Source organism: Phytophthora ramorum (assembly GCF_020800215.1).
Source record: "Phytophthora ramorum isolate Pr-102 chromosome Unknown Phyram_PR-102_s0012, whole genome shotgun sequence".
Classification (NCBI taxonomy): domain Eukaryota; phylum Oomycota; class Peronosporomycetes; order Peronosporales; family Peronosporaceae; genus Phytophthora; species Phytophthora ramorum.
This window is the reverse complement of record NW_027150658.1, coordinates 623473-645622: the sequence shown is the minus strand read 5'-3', so window position 1 is coordinate 645622 and position 22150 is coordinate 623473. Positions and strand designations below refer to the sequence as shown.

General features: G+C 53.1%; 1 protein-coding gene across 1 annotated transcript in view; it reads right to left on the bottom strand.

Annotated features, from left to right (window-relative positions):
• The window catches only part of KRP23_11473 (NAD-dependent protein deacetylase sirtuin-1), a gene marked incomplete at both ends in the record, with an annotated part of 1228 nt that extends 73 nt beyond the window's left edge, over positions 1 to 1155 (bottom strand). Inside the window, 2 exons of the mRNA XM_067882021.1 lie at positions 1 to 801; positions 917 to 1155. The exon at positions 1 to 801 is cut by the window's left edge and continues 73 nt beyond it. Of these exons, the coding sequence (XP_067740310.1) occupies positions 1 to 801; positions 917 to 1155 (1040 nt within the window). The remainder of the gene's footprint in view (positions 802 to 916) is intronic.
• Positions 1156 to 22150: the final 20995 nt, after the last annotated feature.

Genomic DNA, 22150 nt, shown 5'->3' with positions numbered 1-22150 from the left:
TTGAGCACAGTCTTGTTGATCACCACTTGAGGAATGTGTGAGGGCAAATATCCTGGGATCTCCATCACGGGCGCAACCTTAAGCGACGTGCCCATAACAATAAGTAAATCTGCCTGCAAGCGGTCCTTCGTAATTGTCGTGCTCACTTTGTCATCCAAAATCTCCCCGAAGAACGTGATCTCCGGCTTCAGCACACCGCGGCAGTTTGGTTCTGAGCACGAAGGGATGATTCCCGCCTGAATGACTGGCATTAAAGTGTTCGTTGGCACGCGCTTCTTGCACCGCATGCATGCCGAATACGCAAAGCTGCCGTGGCAAGGGATGCACCTCGTCACTCCAGCCGCTTCCTCCAAGCCATCAATATTTTGCGTATACACACGCAACAGCTTCTTCTTGTCCTGTAGTAGCCTCAAAAACCAATGCGTCGGTGACGGCTTGGGCGAATTGGCAAAGGCGTTGCGCACCACTTCGAAAAATGGTGCCGGGTCCTCACGGAAGTAGTCAATTTGGAACAAGCACTCGGGTTCCGGCAGCACCACGTCCATGTTGCGAGCCATAGCGTAGATTCCGTCTTTCGAGCGGAAGTCCGGAATACCGCACGACACACTGATCCCTGCTCCTGCAATGACCACGACCTTCTTGGCCTTCTTGAGCACCTTGACAAAGTCGGCAATGGAGTCCAATGTCTTGCGAGGCAGCGAACTCAACGAGTCCACCTTGGCTTCCTGGAGACACTCGTAGCAACTTGTATTGCCCAGAATGGACGCCGACTGGAAAGGTTTGCCGCATGCTGCATGGTACCTGCATCCACATGCCACCCCAAGCCACAAAATACATTTTACATATAGTAGCAAAATTTAGTAAACTATGGTACCAAATTCTAATAAAATAGTAAAAGAATGGGTGGCACGCGTACAGTCGGGAACAGCTGTCACACTGGAGCATGGTGTTTCGGTAGGTTCTGGGGGGTCGGTGGCAAATAAAGCACTCGGTCGATCCTTTGCGACGCTTTTTCTTGTTGGTGCCGTAACTTTCGTCCGCCGAGTCGTCCTCCTCGGTCGAGTACTCTGGGATTTGCTGGCCCGAGGACAGAACGGCGTAGTCCACGTCCGTCCGCTTGGCCTTCCGGCTGGGCCGCTCCGATAGCGCCATCATTATCCGAAAAGCTTAAAGTGGCTCGATGGAGGCGAATCTGGGAGTGAGGCCCGTACAGAGGGGGGTACGCCGTTTTTATTGTTAGGTTTTTCTTAGTTTTCCGGGCTGGAGAGCCGTCGTAAGTACGATTACGATGATCCTGGGTAAAAGCAAGTGTTTGCAGACCACCGATTGGGATGGGGAAGGAACTGAAATGCGACGAGAAAGAGTGTTGCACGATAAATAGACACGAGCGAGCTGGCTGACGTGGGCTTCTTGGCGTGGCCAGGATGGCGAACGGAGTGTTGGTCTGGTTTCAATTGTTCGGATTGGGAAATAAATATATTCTCGAGTCGTGAGCTCTAGGTGGGCCTTTGAAGGTGTTGCCGCCGGACCATTGCCACGTGGAGATTTGTCGTGATCGGAAAGCACAGGAATTTTAAGTATGATGCATCTCGATCGTTACACGGCGAGGAGGCTCAGACGCCGCCCCGCCAGTCGAGGCTACAAATGTAGGAGCAACGCAGATTAGGATGGAAACGAAGTGCCAATATGTACGAGGAGGATATGCTGGCGGACTTATACTGAGTGGGTTGAGGCTCGACGATGGGATTCCCTACCTTGTGGGTCATGTGCTGGGTGCTCGACGCAGTTGTGGTATAGTATGTGGTACCCAAAGTCAACATTCCCATCGAATACGGATGGTGATGCGCGAAGAATCCGTCAAGGTGCGTGCGTGTGTAAGCCGGAGAGGGCAGGTTGGGTAGCTGGCATTGACAGGATCGCGCCAGCGTCATTACGCGACGGATGATTTGAGGGCGGATGGTCTGCTGGAAAACGATCGGTCAACCAACCAAACATATTTTGTATGGGCATTTTGCAAGCCCCTTTTCGGGTTTCCAGCGACTGCAAGACTGCGCACGTGCTGGGCGGCACTCGCGCTGCAGAGATGACGGCCGGCGCCAACTGCAACGCAAGCGCAATCGTTTTTCGGTTTTGTTGAGCCATAGTAAAGATAGTATTATTTTCGGTAGATAAAGTTCCAAGTTTTGATTACATACAAAACGAAAGTGCAAGTCAGAGCCATGACACATCGCTTGATGCAGGGTATCGCTTTAGTGAGTTTAGCGCTCCGCAAATTGAACGACGGACTCACTGGGAGTGGATGTCGTGCACTGGCTTGTTTTTCAACTGTACCTCGAGACTGGAGCACTAAGCTACTAATAGTACATGCTCGGCCATGAACTTCGACATGGTAAGCCCCACGATAAAATCATCGAACCACGCCGGAAGGTTTGCGCTACGCACTGAAACGCCCAGTGTTCGAGAACCATCCGATCACAAGCAGAGATCATGCGTGGTGTGTCGCAAGTGGATACGCGTCAACAGGTTGCAGTGATCTTTTTGGGAGTGACAACAATTTCCCTTTTTGAAATGACAACCTTTGGGATGAGCGATGCTAGCTGGGAGGCTCCATCAGTGCTAGCGATGCAGAAAACACTAAGCTTGGCTCCTTCTGCTATATGCATCTGAACGTTATTCAGTCGCACGTGGTAGTACGTTTCCTCGTGCACAACACAAGGTGCCGTAGGTAGACCGGAAGACTATGACGTAGAGAAGACGTACTCTTTCATAATGTTAATCCTACAAAGTGATCCGAAGTAGCTCTAAAACGTCAGTGAATGCCAAAGGGCTTAAGCGTTTGAAAAAGCAACAACGTTAGCGCAGTTATAGTCTATCACTGATAGATGCAAATATTTGGGGAAGGAGCTTGCCGTGGGGCACGAGTCGCGGAACACGCTCACGGTTTGTTTGCTTTTCATGAAGATATCGTTCGTCCACCGCCTGAGCTGCTTCCGGGCCTTCCTCATCAAGCTCTGGAAATATTCAGTGTATGACGGCTAAGTTTGCAAAGCGGCGACTACCATTGATGGTGCGTTGGATTCCTATGACAGTGAATCCGAACTGTATTATGATAGCGATGAGAAGAGCTTCATTCGGTTGGAGTTTTCCACCTCATCCTGCAGGAGCGCATTGGAATGGTTGCAGTGAGTTAGTCACGCGGCAGGGCGATGTTTCCAATGTCGGCCATCGTAGCGTTAAGCTTTACCGTATACACAAGCTCACCACATGACCCCACACTGTGTTAATAGTAGCATCGACCTACTGCGTCCGCTCTGTGATGGAGCCCATGCAATTGACTACACTCGGAATTCTCAATCCGCTCTTGGATTTCTTTGCGTTAGGCGAAACTAAATGCCATTAAAATGTATCTCACTTCGAATTCTTAGCATGATGGTGGCAACACTGGTACCAACGCATTCGCTCACTACGGCCGGTCAGTTTTAGCCACAGAAGTTTTCGTAGCGAGCTGCAAATATGCACGCACACACTTCTTTGTATGGGGCGCTCATCAAGTCGGCGTTGCAGCTCGCTGTCGAACGGCGCACGCCACGCCCACTGTAATATATCGTTAGTGACGTTGCTAAAGTTGCTCAAAAAAGTGATGTAGTGGTGTCGTGAAGCCAACGGTACCCACCGTGATAAGACGCACATATGACACTGCTTTCCCGCGCAACACAAGAACCTGCAAGAGAAAATAAGGGGCAGAGTCGATCATATGTGCTATGGATGAATAACAACGTCTCTCCGACCAAACTTCATTTTAGTATGGTGCATATTAGCCAATGAGACTGTTCTTTAATTCGTTTTGGCAAATCAAAACCATCTCTTAGTTTTTGGCGAATCATATTACGTTACCGATTATATTTTATCCAATAAAAACACGATTGTACGTTGCAGTCGGAAGCTGAGCGATTCCGACATATCTGGTCGGAGCTGACGCCCAGATATGTGTATCGTGATACAAGCGAGAGGTGTGCCACGTATCACTCGCATATTTGCCGCCTCTCCGACCAAGAACAATGAGCCTGAACGACTTGAAGCCCGCAAACACCAAGCGCGCGCGCGCGACGGCCATGAAGGCGTTCAATCGCTTCCTCTCCGCCAAGAGCACGAGCATGGAACATGTCAAGGCTTTGATCGCTGCCGACCCAAGCCCCGCGGGGGGGGGGGGGGGGGGGGGGCATTCTAGTGACTCTGATGGACAAGTTTGGTGTGTACCTGGCATTTCATGCAGGAGCAAGGGGGCTGCACTTGTCGCGCCACTCCGTCGCTCAATATTTCCGCCAAGCGAAGTGCTGGCTCCTCGACGAGTACCCTGTTCAAGGTGGAGCTGTGGCCCGGCAGCTGCTCCGCTTGGGGTGTACCCTTGAACAGCACTGCATCAAACGCGAGAACGGTGGGTTCGTCAAGAAAGCGGTTGCATGCACGAAGGATGACCTCAAGAAGATGCAAGCTATCTGTATTCAACGGCCTGTTGTGCATCGGACTACCAAGATGCAGCACTGCTTTGTCTCTTGTGGTATCTCTTCGGGCGCGCTTCGGACCTGACCTTCGTCCGGAAGCAGCAGCTCACCATCGGTGCTGGTGGCGTGTTCTTTATCCGCTTCATCCGCGTGAAGACGTCAGGCGAGCAGACGCTGTCGCTCTTTCCCGACGAAGACTTCATGACTTGCCCGCTGCTGGCGCTCGCTCTGGCCTTGATCACGCAGGAGTCGCCGTGCGCAGGAGTCGCCGTGCGCAGTACCTTGCCACTACAGTCGAAGGATGTAGCGGGGCTACACATTCGGTTCACCTCCTACCTTAGTGCAACATGCACTAAGGCATACATTCAGGTGACCACTCCACAGGGTGGTCCACATTCATAGCAAAAGGCATATGACTGGTAGAAAGTAACACCTTTCTACCAATGAGAGTCATTCAATAGATAGGGGTTCTGCCAGCCATCCAATGGCAGAACCTCTCATTAGAAATATCAGTTTTAGGAGGAAACCCCATTTACAATCAATACAGTTCTCATTTAGCACCAAAGCTATCGTTCGGTCCCTTTATCTAGGTTTAAGTATACTTGCGGATACAAGTATACTGAACTTAAGTAAATTACTCCTACGCTTCCTCATACACGTGCGCACACGTGTAAGCTTAAGTAGTGGGTCTAAGCAGACCCATTACACCTGGTAGCACTTTGTAGTCCGTCCAACGACAGACTAACACGTTCGTATGGAATACGAACGCGGGGCTGAGAACGTGCCTTCGGACAGTAACATGTCCGTGGGTAGCCCAAACACGTCTGCAACGCATGTTGCGCGTGCAGACTGCCCCCACCTGTCGGAACCAAAGTGGGAGGCCCTCCAACGACTGTCAACAGTCATTGGGGAAGCGGCGGTAGCAACGATGTTGCGAACGCAATCACCGACGGAGCAACACGGTGTTGCTCTGAGTTTCATCGTGAAGGAACAGCGTGAAACCGCTGCTCGAACTTCGGTGTCGCCATCGGCCACACCGCGCGTGGCGTCATTGAAACTCCACGTAAGCAGATACGTTGGAAGAGAGGGGGAACCTCTCCTCCGTTGGCTTGTCGAGGTCGACACTGCCATTGCGGCTCGACGTATCGTCGACCCGTTGTCGAAGGTTGCGTTCGCCATGTCATGTCTTGGCGGACAAGCGAGGAGTTGGGCGTACGGACGCCGACTCACAGATCCTACGTGCTTTAGCACGTACGAAGAGTTCAAGGAGGAGCTCAAACTAGCGTTTGAGCCCCCGCAGAACGAGTTCCGATCGAGGGCGGAGTACCTCGATCTGCAACAGGGCAAGCATGACGTGCATGCTTACGCCCAAAGAGCACGGTACTTCGTCTCGAACATCGTGACCAACCCGATTGACGAGGCGACAAAGGTCGTCACGTTCATGAAAGGCCTTAGAGATGGGCCTGTGAAGACCTATCTCTTTCGAGAGTATCCAAATACTCTCGAGGCTGCAATTGCGCTCGCAATGCAAGAAGCGTTTAGCCTGCGGCAGGCTAAACTGCATATGAACGCCCCACGGCTGATGCCACGACCGGTGGTAAGGCCGTCGGGAGGTCCCGAACCAATGGACCTCTCGAGTGCGACAGCTGCTGGTTCCCAGCAGCGTCGTGGATCAACGAATGTGCGTTGTTTCCGCTGCGGAAACATCGGTCACTATGCCCGCGAGTGCACAGCACCTGTGCACGCAGCGAGGAGCCGTCGTGGCGATACTGGGTATCGTCACGGGCAATCAAAAAACTAAAGGGACCAGCAGGCGCGGGGCGCCCTGCTGGTGATGCGGTCGAGCGTGTCGACATCGGACACGCTGCAATGAAGATCGCTGCCCCCAGTGAGAGTCAATCTCACTGCAAGAAGCAAGATGACAAGCCAAACCTTGACATCCTGAAGGTAAGCTCGAAGAGAGAGAAGTCTCTTCATGCTCTAGTGGACTGTGGTGCGTCGAACAACTTGTTCGACTGCAGAGCCTTCCAAGGCTTGACTTCGAGGAGGTGAAAACACCTCGAAGTCTATTGGAAGTGAGGCTAGCAACGGGTGTCGTTGTTAGAACCGAGAAGCGTATCGTACGCGTACGCTTCTCTTATCAAGAGAAGGAGTTCGTCGACGAGCTTATCGTCCTGGAACTGGACGATAAGTTCGATATGGTGTTGGGCATGCCGTGGCTTGCACGGCATGATCCGGTGATCGACTGGACGAAGCGCACGATCGTGCGCTTCGGGAGCAGCAGCAGCGCGACAGAGAGCGATGGCCCTGTCGGCGCAGCACATGCACCGCGTGGTGCATGCGGCCCTCCACTAGAGACAGCGCGGAATGCGACTGTCTCCGATCACCCCAAGCGAACGCCAACGACTGCGAGAGTCGTTGGAAGAAGATGTGAACCGAATCAGCAGGGCCTGGTTCAATCCGATTCGAGAGAGTCTCGAAGCGTCCGGAACGACGCGATAGTGTCGACAAGTAATGTCGACACACAATTGGTCCAAAGACACTCCGCCGTTAGGTGTAGAGGTGAAGAAGACGCGTCGGCTCTGGGAGCCGACGCTGCAAGCAGTGCGGACGGTTGCAAACGTCCCGCACCGGAAATGCTTGCGAGCTCGCGTGCAGCCGGGCTGCACGACGAAGCGGTGCGCGATCAAGCTGTGCTTGAACGCGTGCGCCCGCGGGTAAAACCCGCCGGCGAACACAAGGAACATCTGTCCACGGCCGGGCCTGGACAAGAGGAAACTCGCGGTGCCGGGCTCCGCACGAGAAGTGAACAGCGCAAGCGAGAAAAGCTGCGCAAGTCTCGATCAGGGACCGAGACGCTACAAGCAGTGTCAGCCGGGCAGACACAGGAGTTGGAGACGACCGTCGAGACATTGAGTGTCTTGACGCGTACGAGTATTGGTCTCCAATACAAGAAGATGAGGCTGGATAATCCTCCGACGTTAGCGTCGGAGTTGATGTTGCTCCCAGTCACAAGCTGGAAGCGTTTCGCTCGCGAACTGCATGATGGACGCATCGAGAAGATCTGCATCCTCTCGGACGTCGAGAGGATGACGTGTGAAGCAGAAGAGCTGAATCAGCTCATCTCTGAGGGCGCGGACGCCCTCAGCGCGAAGTCGAAGAAGGAACGCTTCGACGAGCAAGGCTGGGACTCGCTCAAGGCGAGCCCCTTTTACAAGGTCTTGCGTGAGTACAAGGATGTACTCCCGGACGACATTCCTGCGGAGTTACCACAGGACAAGGGTGTTCAGCACGAGATTGATCTCGTGCCGGGAACGAAGTATTGCGTCACGCGACAGTGGCCACTGCCGCGTGAGCAAGTCAAGGCAATCGACGACTTCTTTGAAAGTCGTCGCAATGCAGGACAAGTGCGGGAATCGAAGTCCCCGCACAGCGCGCCTACGTTCTGTGTGAAGAAACCACAGGGCGGGTGGCGCATCGTTCATGCGTACAACAAGCTGAACGATGCGACGGTTCCGGCGCAGACGCCGATACCTCGAAAAGATGTGATCATCGATTCGATGACCTCGAGTACTATCTTCAGTACTCTGGATCTGAGAGACGGGTTCTATCAGATCCTCATGCGTGAGAGTGATATTCCTCTCACAGCGGTAAGCACTCCGAGTGGCATGCTCTGGGACTGGCTCGTAATGCCGCAGGGGCTGAAGAACGCCCCAGCGACGTTCAACAGGTGCGTCACGCACTTGTTGCGCTCGGTGCGCGACTTCGCACCGAGCTATTTCGACGACGTGTTCATTCACAGCCGGGCTGTGAATGGGAAATCGGATGTGGAGATGCATACAGAGCATCTCCGCAAGTTGCTTGAGCTCATGCGAAAGCACAAGCTCTACGCGAACCTGAAGAAGTGTATCTTCGGGGCGACCGAGATACCCGTACTTGGGTGTCTCGTGGGGAAGAACGGCGTACGCCCTGACCCAGGAAAGGTCCGAGTGATCAATGAATGGCCTACGCCTTCAAACGTAAAGGAACTGCGGCAGTTCCTTGGACTCGCCACGTACTTGTGCAAGTACGTGAGCAACTACGCGGGCAAGATTCGCCCGCTGTCGCAGCTCTTAAAGAAAGAGGCTGCATGGGAATGGACTGCTGATTGTCAGAAGGGCTTTGATGCAGTCAAGCAGGGCTTGACTGAGGCGCCGATCTTGGCGGTGGCCGACCAAGATCGCCCATTCCACGTTGTGTGCGATGCATCCGATTTCGCGATCGGATGCGCACTGATGCAACTCGATCACGAAGGTCGTGATCGTGTGGTTTACTACCAATCGCGTCAGCTGAGCGCAATTACCCGGTACATGACAAGGAACTCCTTGCCATGAAGTATGCACTCGCAAAGTTTCGAGTGTATCTACTTGGGAGTAGACCATTCGTGGTCTACACCGACCACGCATCGTTGCGTACGGCGATCAAGTCGCCGCACATATCACAAAGAATGGCACGGTGGTTGTCATTCTTTGCTGAATACAACTTCCAGGTTGAGTACAAACCTGGAAGGTTGAATGTCGTGGCCGACGCGCTTTCGCGTCGACCAGATTACGCAGTGCAAGAGGCCGACGCCAACGCAGTTGGCGTCGTCAGGACGACTACACCCTCGTCGTCCTTGTTGGATGACGTGAAGGCCGCATACGCACATGATGCGGATGCGAAGCAATTGTTGGAGTACTTCTCCACACTTTCTGACAAGTCTCGTCAGAAGCTGGCCAAACACCTTCGTGCCCGTGTACACCGTTATCGTGTACACAATGGTCTGCTGCTTTACAGCGCAGTTGACGACAACGCAGATCGCATTGTCGTGCCGGATGATCATGAGCTGAAGCTCAAGATCACGTACGAGTATCACGATGCCCCGACATCGGGACATCCTGGCCGTGAGAAGACATACTTGCTTCTCACGCGTGACTTCTACTGGAGTCACCAGTACAAATGGGTACGCAAGTACGGTCGTGCTTGCGAGGTATGCCAGCCTGTGAAGCCTGCGCCCAACTCGCAGGCTCCGCTTCAATCACTACCGACTCCGTCGGAGTGCTGGCAGTCCATTTCAATGGACTTTGTTTTTGGTCTTCCGCAAGACAACAAGCGCAGGACTGGTATAGTGGTCTTTGTTGACCGCTTCAGCAAGATGGTGCATCTTGCTGCAGTACCAGCCGAGGTGACAGCCAAACAGACGGCATGTCTGTTTGTCGACATGGTGTTTAGACACCATGGTATGCCACTCGACATCGTGTCGGATCGGGATCCGCGCTTTACAGCGCGATTCTGGCAAGAAGTGTTTACACTTCTTGGAACGCAGTTGTCCATGTCGACTGCGGATCACCCGCAGACCGACGGACAAACAGAGCGTGTCAACCGCGTGCTGGTTGACACCATGAAGAGCTACGCGCACTCGTTCCATCAATGGAGCGACTGCTTGCCGATGGCGGAGTTCGCCATCAACAACTCGGTGCATGTCTCGACAGGACACACACCGTTCTACGTGAATGCCATGAGGCACCCACGCGTACCGAGCGTACTCGGTGCGGTAGCTCCTTCCTTAAGTGGGGGAGGATATCCGGTTAATTCAAAACAACCGGATAAGCACGCTGATACAAGCAATGTATCAGCTGTGACGACTCGCGCACGTACTGCGCGCAGTCATGGCGACGACAACACAGTGTCTACGACGGGCGTAGACACTTCAAACGACAATGAACAACACGCGCAGGCCGGGCCTGCTGTGAACAAAGAGCACGAACTGAACCAGGGGTTCAGCTCGGATGCAATGGACTTTGTCCAGCGTCGACAAGCCGTAATTCGGTTTGTCCAAGATGCAATAGCAGCTTCTGTCGATCGACAGAAGCTGAATGCCGATAACATCGGCAGGGGAAACACAAATGAATTCAAAGTTGGTTCATTAGTTCTGTTAGCTACGCAGAACCTAGCTAAACATGCAGTTTCCGATTTCGGAGCAAGCAAGCTTGCTCCGCGCTTCATTGGGCCATTCACCGTGTGGGCGAAGCATGGCAACGCGTACACACTGGACATACCGTCCAGCATGCGCTTGCACCCAACGTTTTACGTTGGGCGACTGAAGCCGTACGTGCAGCACGAGTCACCTACGTCTGGCGACTCGCCAAAGCGCTCTCGAGCGCGGCGACGCGCTTCAAGGCGCCAGAGAGCCTCGTCCCGACCTCGAACGTAAAGGTCGAGGTCGTCTGCGCAACCTCCGCGAGCTGAGCCTACAACAAGCTCAGCTCCTGACGCAGAGCAGCGAACTGCGACGCTTGGAGACGCTCAACAGCCTCCAAGCGAGACTCAAGGTTTGGTTGACCAAACCCGGGGCGTCTTCCCCCCCCCCCCCCCCCCCCCTTCCCCCCCCCCCCCCCCCTTCCCCCGTTGCGAAACGCACGCGGGGCAACTCGCTGGCTCGTCCAGCGAATTGTTGGTCATCGGAACCAGACCCGAGGTCCGGTTCATTTTCGTATTCGTTGGAGAGGATTTCCTCCCCAACACGATACGTGGGAATCACGGAATGTCCTGATGGAGGACATTCCGGAAATGGTGACGGCGTACGAAGGCCGCCACCTCCGCCGAAGGGCGTACAACTTGGGCGAGCGCTGTAGTCGCCTACAGCACTCGGATAAGTGCTGCGATTATCCGCAGCACTAGAAGACGCCTGCGCCTGAAAACTGGCGCGCAGGGTCTTGAGGTCATCAGGTACACACATGGACGTGTACCCGTTGATGTCCCGCTCGGTGATGCGTACTGCTCCGGGGAAGCAGTACTCACAAGCAGTACTGCGCAAGGAAGTCCGATACCGACTGCACCATGGTGCAGTCGTTCAAGTTTACCACGCTTCGTGAACTTCTCGTAGCGCTCCCGCGCCTGGCTAATCCGGTCGCGATAGCCAGCGGGGTTCTTGTTGAAGTTTTCAACAAAGGCACTCCAACTCTGACAAAGTGCCTGCCACTCGGGCACTTTGCTTCTGCGAGAAGTCTTCTTGCTCGCAAACCATCGGAGCTCATGGAAGAGTCCGATGTAGTAGTCGCGCCTTTGATTCGTCAGCGGATCAAAGTGCAATCGCTTCGCGACGTCATCGTCAACGATGGCGTTGCACGAATACAGCGCGTACAAATTCGGTGGCGCGGTCGCACCGAATCGGCTGCCGATCTCAGACTGAGACGGCATCCACGGCTCGCGCACTGGCTCAGTGCGCGAGGCCGCCACAACAGCGGATGGCGCGGAGTCATCTCCATCCCGCGGAGTCGTTAAGGCTCCAGCGGCAGCGATCGGTGTTCCACTGCCGCTGCGCGAACGCTTCGAGCCCGAAGCGTTCGAGGCGTCCTCGGGTGGACGACGCAGACCCACATTGGAGTCAGTGTGGCCCGGAGACAAGGTGTCCTTGTCTCCTTCGAGTTCCCCCTCCTCGACTTCGCTTCCGTAGTCGAGGGGAACTCCCTCTCCACCCGGAGAGTAAATACCCACTCCGGTTTCGACAGCAATGATCTTGCCTGTCTTGTTTCGGATGGCATGTTTCTCATGCCATCTCGAGTGGTATCCAGCGACAGAGAGGCGACTCTCTGTTGCCGCGCTTGTCGGCATCGCCGTCGAGGCGATGCCAGTAGCGGTCGTGGCTGAGGCAGCGGCCGTCGTCGCCTTGGAGGCGACGACAGCACTTGCTGTTGCCGAAGCGGCCGGCGTCTTGGACGAAGACGTCGTTGGCGTGCTCATTGGGAATGAGCACGTGTTCTCCCGAAGAAAATACGGATTGACGTGTCGAGACCGGCACGTCAAATCCTAACGGGGGGATGGTGTAGCGGGGCTACACATTCGGTTCACCTCCTACCTTAGTGCAACATGCACTAAGGCATACATTCAGTTGACCACCACAGGGTGGTCCACATTCATAGCAAAAGGCATATGACTGGTAGAAAGTAACACCTTTCTACCAATGAGAGTCATTCAATAGATAGGGGTTCTGCCAGCCATCCAATGGCAGAACCTCTCATTAAAAATATCAGTTTTAGGAGGAAACCCCATTTACAATCAATACAGTTCTCATTTAGCACCAAAGCTTTCGTTCGGTCCCTTTGTCTTAGTTTAAGTATACTTGCGGATACAAGTATACTGAACTTAAGTAAATTACTCCTACGCTTCCTCATACACGTGCGCACACGTGTAAGCTTAAGTAGTGGGTCTAAGCAGACCTATTACAAAGGACGTCCCTGTTGAGCTGACCGACTCGATCCCATTGCTGGACCTGCTTGAAGACAGCGGCGCCCTAGATTCGTCTCAGACGTCAAAGAGAAGCACCGCCGTCCAAACGACACCGACAATCGGGGTTCCCGCTCTTGTCAACCGCTTGCTCGATCGTGTTGTTGGTCCAGCTGGAGTCGAAGAGCCGCTGACCTCACACTCGTTCCGACGTGGCGGTGCGCAGCATGCGAACGCGAGCTCAGAGTTGACGGCGCAGTGGATATTCGACCGCGGAACCTGGAACTTGACCACGACCAACAAAGCTTTCGCATACGTCTTCAATACTCCAAAAGAAGATCATCAGGTAGCCAAGGTGCTGAGCGGGATGGCACCAAAGCAAACGTATGTTCTTCCGTCGCTGGATGTCTTCGACTCGGCTACACAAGAGAATATTCGAGAGGTTAGCCGCAAGCTCTTTAATGCAAGTCATGCACAGGGTAACAAGGCCTTCAATGTCTGCGCCGCTGTAAGGGATGTGCCGACAGCAACTATCTTCCTCCACTATCCGTCGTTGATGAAGACCAATGCGCAGGCGCCTGCAATGAAGACGGTCCACCGCTGTGCTGTAGTGACACGTGGCGACTGGACGTAAAATGTCCGAGCGTCGTTTCCCATTTCCCATGGAAGCACTCGCAGTGATGATTGGTCCAGAAGTGCGCGCGACAGGGAAGAACGAGGGTGAACGGAGAACTAGTACAAGTTCCCACAGCATACTGAGACCAAGTGACTTCCAGAAGTCCTCCCAATGTCGAGTTACTTCCGGAAGTCACGTGTGCCTTCCGAAAGTTCCTTCCTGATGTGACTCGCAGATGACCCAGACGTTGTGGGTGCGGAGGCTGACCAGACGCTCCTGATTTGTACCCACCAAGACCTTTCCAATTTTCCAGTATACAAAGCCCAAGATATTAGCGACCGACCAAGACGACCAGCCGGATATGTTATGCACGAAGAGCCGGCTTGCGACCAGGATGTGTCAGCCTCCCGGATGCTGATTACGCCAAAGAACCCTATAGTGAAACCAAGACAAATGTGCATGTGGAAGACTTCCAGCAGAGACCTTGACAGAAGACTTCTAGCAGAGACTAAAAATAACAGAGAGTTCGTTTTGCCACCAAGGGCGCAAGTGTTTTCCAGGGCCCCTATTAGTTGGCCTGGAAGCACGCTGGGATAACGCCGGACAAGCCGCCGTGTATTTCCGGGGACCCGGGTTCACCCAGCCTGCGTTTGGACGCGTTGTGATCGCGAAGACCGCCGTGGAACTCTCCGAAAGGCTCAAGACCAAATTAGGCGGTGACCGAGTGACGCGCATTCGTACGTGATCTGTCCTATTTCATATTTCAGTTGGGAGTGTGCCCTCTAGACCCCCATTTCATAGTAATTGCCGTTTCAGGAGGTTGTTAGTAGTCACCCCCCGGAATTTGATCGAATAGACTGCTGTGTGATAGGACTGTATATTGAGTGATCCGGAAGTGATTTTCCTTTTGGATATATCTGAAAGTTATCTTCTGGAAGGAGTTATAAATCCTCCTTACCGGAAGTGGTGCGCAACAAGGGTGCATCTGGAAGTGACCAGTCTTCCAGGTGAAACACAAGTAGACTGGTGTACGGACCCACTGCTCAAGGGTCCAAAAGAATAAGTAGCAGCTGTATATTGTGTATAACTCTCTGTATTATTTGGTCATCTGGGAAGGCTTTGCTAGTGGTCTAACCTCAGCTGTACTAATTGCGTCGGGAAGTGAACGTACGCACTCTGAATTCTTGTATTCATTTTGATTGTGTAGGAACAACTCATCAGGTGGAGTCCGGTCTTCCGAAGACAAACGACACCTATAGGGATTACACAAGGTCACACGCCAAGCTACTTCCGGAGGTCCCGTACTTTTGGAGGTAGTCTGACCCCATTGGGCTTTCCGAAAGGCGAAGTTTAAGCTTCCTGATCGGCCGAGTCTTCTGGCGCGCGTGCGCTATACACCCTGGACGATAAAGGCGTTCACCCGCCTCGCCTCAGCTGGTGCGCGTGCCCGGATTTGGACGTCTAGTGATTTCACCGAGTTGTTCTTATATTATTGATTGAGTTCTAGGGGACTGGGTGCTAACTAATCTTCTAACCGTGGTTATTATGGCTGGAATTGAAAGCACATGCGAAGGTGGACGTGAGGGATCCGAACGCGGCGATGCGTCCCGGTCATCACGTCGAGTACAAGGGCTGCCTCCGGAGGAGCAGGCGACTTTGGATGAGGTCGTCAGGAATGCTCGGAAGGCGAACGCTGCGAAGCGCAAGGCTGCCCAAGAAGCGAAGGAGTCGACGGCCCAAGAAGGAGACACTTCTGAATCCGCCGTTCAGGAGGCGCACCAAGCGAATCAGGACGGTGATGTGGAGGTGCTTTCGGATGGGGAAGAAGACTCCGAGTGGTCCGGATCGGAATCCGGTTCGGATGACGAAAATGATACCAGCTCGCAAGAGTCTGAGGGAGACGTCGTGAAGGTTGAGCCCCCGGCAGAAGATCGAGTTTCGGACTCTCTTCAGCCGGAAGAAGAAGTTGAAATTCTGGATGACATCAAGACATCCGAACGAGCGCAAACGATCAAAGATGAGCGGCCATTATCGACCGTTCAAGAAGATGCTGTGCTAGAAGATGTGGAGATGTCTTGCCTGTGCGATCGGACGTCCCATTGCAGATGGAGCTTCCAGATGTCGTGTCAATGCAGCCCCCTCCAACCGAGAAGGATTACCATCCTGAAGCTCAAGAAGTGGAGACTGGGATGGCCGACGTTCAGCTGACGGAGGTCCAGGCAAAAGTGTATGTGGCAGATCAAGTTCGACGTTGGGAACGTGATGTTTCTGAAAAGAACGTCCCTCCGGATGTCAAGTATGATTGGCCGCAAGTACGTCTGGATTCCGAGTCGTTTATGGTTGCTAGTCTGACTACTTCGGATTACCTGAGACGACGGATGTCGATGCCGACTCAAGCGGACGCCTGGATCGCAGAGATGCAGTTACGACGTCGCACGTTTGGAATGGCCCGAGATCTGACCGCCGCTCTGATTCCTCCCGGAATGTTCACCCCCCAGGATCGTGTTGCTGTCTTGCAAACCATCCTTATCGAGGCTGGTTTCGAGTTTGTCAATTTGGTGCCTGGATGGTTCCGGACGCGAGTCTACAAAGTGCATCCGGATCTTGTCCGACGAGTGGTAGGCGAAATGCTGCAACTACTTGTGGTGGAGTTGATTGAGTGGAGACAGGTGGTGAATCAGGCTCAAGAGTTTCTAAAAGTGCTGAGTCAAGCTGCCCCTGGAGATGCTGATCGACTGCGTCTGGAAGTTGCCGCTCATTTTCCGCCTGGAATAGTAGTCGCGACGGACCACGAGATCAATCTGTTGGGATCGGAGTATGTGTGGCATTTGAAAGCTGCCGGTTTCCGGAAGGTGCGAAGTCCACGAGGGGTTGCGGACGAAGAAGCTGCGTCTAAACGTGTTCAACGTGTGGCTGCCCGACCGCCTCCTTCATCGATCCCGTCGCCGTCATCGCTCCAGTCGGTGCCATCTTCGGTTGTCCAGAACCTGGAAGTGTTGTCCTCCAGAAGCAGTTTGTCCTCCGCCCAGAATGTATCCGAACGAATAGGTCCAGATTCTACGCCGAGTATGTTTGAAACCTCCGGAGGATCAAGCGAGTCGATGGCTAGCGCTACATCCAGTTCACGGACTTCCAGAGATAGTTCGTCCGGATCTTCCGGGTGGAGTGTTGGCCAAGGTGCAGGAATGCATATGCCGTTCTCAGCGTTCGAACCACGGGCGATGACAGCTCAGAGTCTGGGAAGAACCGTTCCGGCGGAGACTGGTGTAGGTATGTACGTCACTCACGAAGTGATTCCACGGAACCCAGTGCCGGTGATTCAGGAAGACATCGTCATGTCAGAAGACAAAGCAAAGGGTTCTCGAACACAGAAGTCCAAGGTTTCCTCCCGAAGGACCTCCCGATACCGAGACGAGTCGACGTCAGAAGACTCTGATGCAGATGCCCGTCGTCGGCGTGGACGTTCCAACAGCAGACATTCGACACGATCCAAACGTCGGTCACCCTCGGAAAGATCCTCTCGTTCGAGTCATTCCGGAAGATCACGTCAGTCGGTAACCTCCGGATCTACACAAGTCGCGCTTAACACAATGAACCAAGTTCAGGAAGCGATGGCGCGAATGGAACTTCAGCAGGGATCTCTCTACGAGAAGATGTCTGCCGGTCTGGAAGCCAAATTGGATCACATTGTCGAACAGAAGTTCAGGGACGTCATTCCGAAACAGGAACCGGTTCAACCTCCGGCGGAAGCTTGTCGAAGTCACGAAGGCGAAGATGATCCTGATGCAGCGCATTTGGAAGCAGTACGTCTGGAACGCGAACGTGCGGAAGCACTGTTTACGCAATACCCGACTCAAGCGGACGCATATCAGACGGATGAAGCACAGAGGACTGCAGCCATGGTTGCCACGCTTCAGCAGGAACTCCAAGCTCTACGGGTTGACCGGGAGCAAGAGCGAGAAACTGCGAAGAACCTGCAGAAGTTTCTAGCAGGCTAAGTGCGGGAACTCCGAACGGCATCTGCCCAGCAGCCTTCTGGAAGTGTTTCGGCTCAAGAAGTTGGTTCGGCTCCGATAGTACGCCCGGATTCCGGTCGTACAACCACTCGTTCCGATCGCAGTAGTGCTTCCGGAAATGCTGCCGATGCGACACGTCAGAAGCCGGATGTGAGAAGCTCTGACGAGATCTTCGCGGCACAATTGCAAGCTACGTTGCAGGCATTTACTGCTGACAGAGTTTCGAAGAACCCGATGGAAAAAACCGTGAAGATTTCTGAGCCTGTGGTGAACGTGAAAACAGAACCCATATCTGGATGTAGAACGTCTGCAATTGGAAAGGCTGAGCCGTCCTCTGGAACCAAGTCAGCTGCACCTGGAAAGTCAGCCAAGCGGCACACGTCCGAAAAATCTGGTTCGTCCAAGAAAAGTTCGACTTCCGGAAAGGGGAAGAGGACGAAGAAGTCATCTGGAAAGTCAAGTGACCCTTCGGATTCTGACCCAAGTTCTGACTCCAGCAAGAGTGACTCTGACTCTGACAGTTCAAATAGCAGCTCTTTCGAAGATGTCGTTCCGAATGTCCATACGACACCGGGTCCAGGCGGATCTCTGTTCACGTTCAGACCGTATGTGAATGCCAGCACGTTGGAAGACTTCAATGAGAAAGCGTCACTAGCTACCCGTATCCGGTGGTTGGAACGATTCCAGAGTTTTGCTGTTCAAGGCGGTTGGTCGGATAAGGTCAAGATCTATGAGATGAAGCTGAAGTTACCTGCTGCCGTTCGGAACTGGCGTTCGAACTTGAATCCCAACGTGCGCCGGAAATGGAAGAAGTTCCTGAAGGAGTTCCGAGATATGTATTGCAAGGCCAAGACCTCGGATTCAGAACGTTATTACACGATGATCCAAAAGAAGGCAGAAACTCCGCTGGAATTTTACTACCGCCTGAACAAGGTGGCCGACAAAGCTGGGATCGAGTTCGACGCATCGAGTAAGCAACGTTAGCGCCATCTGAAAGTGTTCACGAAGAAGCTTCTGGACTCCCGCCTCCGAACGACTTTGCAAGGACAACGTCTGCTTCGTCTGAAGGACCTGGAATATGTCCTGAAACAGCATGAAGAAATGAATCAAGACGACGACTACGATACTCCACCTCCGAAGAGAGACTTCCGAGCGGACAATGCCCCTCGTGATCGATTCAGACCGAAACGTTCTGGAAGAGCCTATGTCCTTCACGATGACGATAACCGGGATGGCGAACATGACAGACAAATCCATTTTTTGGAAGATATGGAAGAAGTGCCAAGTCGAGAACATGTTCCTAGTGTGCTGCCTACTTCAACTGTGGATGCCACGAACGTGTCCGATTCGAGCATGGATAACCTTTCCGAAGCAGTATTTCGTGCGATGGAGAATCCTGGGTGGCGGCCACCGACTTCTGATTTCCGTTCGGATCGCCGGCAGCAACGTTTTGGAAGTCTGAACGCGTCCAAGTTCTGTGACAAGTGCAAAGAGTTTGGACATCTGACGGAGAATTGTTGGTCTGACATTGAATGTGATCGATGCCGTCGGATGGGACATCCGACACACCTCTGCAGGACTCGTCCGTGTGCGATTTGTAACCAGTTTCACGAAGGCAAGTGTGAAGAATGGAAGGCTTTCCAAGCGATCAAGAATCTTGCACGTCAAGGAGCACTGAAAGATCTGCCGTCTCCTATCCGGAAGCAACTTCTGGAACGGAATGTGGATCCAGGGGAACAGCCGTTAAACTAGTAAGCCCGCTGGATGGGGATCCAGAACGCGACGGGCTGAAGAAACCCCCCAATATGTGTCTTCTAGTGTATGTTGGTCCGGAGTTGAGACGCCAAAAACAGGACAAACATCAATGCATGGCCGTGACTCCGGAAAGTGGTGGCCCTCTTTCAGATGAACTTCGTCCTGAACGAGTTCCGTCGGAAGGTGTACGGCCGGAAATACAAGATCCGGATGTACCTGTTGAATTCCGACTGGGACCAGGCGAACGATATGGCTGGTGGGAAGATCACTGTTCGGATGATACGAAACGGATTGCGATGGTTCACGGAGCGGTGAACAATTGTCGGACAGACATCCTTTTGGATTCCGGAGCGTGGTAAGCATGGTGAGTTTGGATCTTGCGCGTAGACTCAAACTCAAACTAAGCTTCTGCAAACAGCTCCGGGTATCTGGACTGGGTGGCGTTCCGACCATCATCACCGCGAGTGCTGAAGTGAAAATCACTTTGGGTCCGAGAATTGTGTATGTCTTGGAACTTTGGGTCGCGAACATTGGTGAAGGTGTCGACGTGTTGCTTGGAATGAATTTCATGTATTCCGCTGGAGTGCGACTGTGCGCACGAGAAGGATTGGTGCAACTTCCGGATGAAGAAACTGTGTTGCTATCAGGACGTGGTGCGGATCATTACCACAGAGGTTTGGACCTTCCGGTGAGACCGCGTGAAGAGCTTTTCCTGCGTCCAGGTGAACATGCAATCGTCCGGATACATTACGGACAGAGCAATCCACAACGTGATGTGGTATGGGCTGGTCGGGGAGATCGATGGGTAACTCAGATCATCTATGCTGCTAGATCGTGGGCTGTGGCCATCAAAGTGGTGAACATTTCCGGAAGGTGTCTTAGCATTGACACTCGGACGCTCGGATCATCGAGTTTGGCTTCTTCCCGAGGGCAGGACGTTTTGTCCGCCCGGGTCTCCGAAGGTATCAGGAGTGGCAGACTCTCATCTATGAGAATACTGAATCCAATCAGATGCGTTTACGGTCTGAAAGATTTGAGCAGATGATGAGGGACGCCGAACCTCCTTGCGTCCAGAAGTCCGAGTACTCATGGCCGACTAAGTTATTGATTCGACCGCTTCCTGGAAGCGACCAAGTTCACATGGTGCAACTTCAGGAGCTGCCTCGAGTCTTACGCCCGAAAGTGGAGGAAACTCTTCCAGATGCAGTCATCGCAGAAGACACGGTAAAGCTGAAAAAGGACCCTGAGGTTGAGGAAGTGCCACGTCCGGAAGATACTGGCGACGGATGTCATCCAAGGGAGTCGGAAGTCATACCAAGGGTTGAAGAACGTTTGGAAGACGCAGAACTTCTGACAGACGACGTGGATTCGGACGGAGATGAATTCTTTGATTCGATTAGCCTGAATGAAGAGTTTCCGGATGAAGGTGCTGACGATGTGAACGATTGTCTGGATGACTTGTCAGGATTGGACAAACTCCGGGATCAGCAAACCCAAGCCATGCTCTCTACCCCAATCCAAAAGTTGGAAGTCGAGTATGAGAGGTGCATGCGTCTGAACGCAGAAGAACTGGATTTGGAACCCGCTGTGTACATTCATGAAGGAAGTGACTTGTTAGCCCAATTGCGTGATCAGCTGGCGATGCTTCCGGAACTCCAAGAGTTAAGCCCGACATGTGATATTGATGCGGCTGATGTGGGGGATTCGGAAACGACATCACCTCTGGAAGAGCAGAAGCTTCGGTCCATCCTTAAGTACCACCGCTCTATTTTTCTGGGTGATGGAAATGCTGCTCCAGCTCCAGCAAGAGGAGTGATTTGTGATTTGGACGTTGGGACGGCCAAGCCGGTCGCACAACGCGCCCGATCCATTGCACCCCATTTGGCTATCAAGGTCTATGAGTTACTCAAGAAACTCTTGGAGACTGGATTGATCGAACCTTCCGAATCACCATGGTCCTCTCCGATCGTGATTGTCCTGAAGAAAAACGGTGTGGACATCCGGATGTGTATTGATTACCGGATCGTCAATGGTTTTATCGAACTTTCGAACTACCCGTTACCGCTGATTGATGACTTACTGATCGGATTTGAGAACGCAATGTGGTTCATGAGCTTGGATATGGCTAGTGGATTCTGGGCGGTTCGGATGTCAGAGCGTGCCAAGCTGATTTCGGCTTTTGTGTGTCCGTTTGGACACTTCCAATGGGTGCGAATGCCGTTTGGACTCAAAAACGCGCCTTTGGTGTATCAGGCAGTAATTAATAACTGCCTGTGGGGATTCGTCCGGCTGCCTCCAGAGGAAGAATCTGAAGTCGACCAAGACGTCTTGGATTTCCTGAAGTTGCCCCCTCCGGAAGCCAATCCTCTGGATGTGGACACTAATCCCGAAGTCCCGACGCTGACTGAGTACATGACGGTGTTCAAAAGGAATATCCCTGCGCCATCTCAGATGGGCCCTGTCGTGGGACGTAGTTCCTATATCGACGACATTGCACATGGAGCTGAAACCTGGGACCAACTTTGTGATGATCTGAACGCACTCCTTTTCAGGTTGAGGTACTGGAATATTTCTGTGAGCCTCCCTAAAAGTGAGTTCGGAAAGAAGTCGATCCCGTATCTGTCACACGAGATCAGTGCTGAAGGCATCCGAGCGACACCTAAGATTGCGAAAGGCGTTCAGGACTTGCCGTTCCCAAGCACACTGAAAGGAGTACAATCGTTCCTCGGAAGTCTCAATTACTATCACAAGTTTTTTGAGGACTTTCCAGTGGTAGCTGCGGTTCTGTATGAACTCTCGGATGACCAAGTGCTCTCAGGACGTAATCTATCAAGAGCTAAGGAAGCCTTTGGAATCCTGAAGCGGAAGATTGTCTCGACTCCGTTGCTGCGCCATCCGGATCGCTCCTGACCGTTCGTCATCATCCCGCATGCCAATCAGTGGGCCGCATGTGCAGTCCTCGGGCAGGAATATGATGGGAAGATACACCCGGTCAGGTATACCGGCCGCGTCCTGAA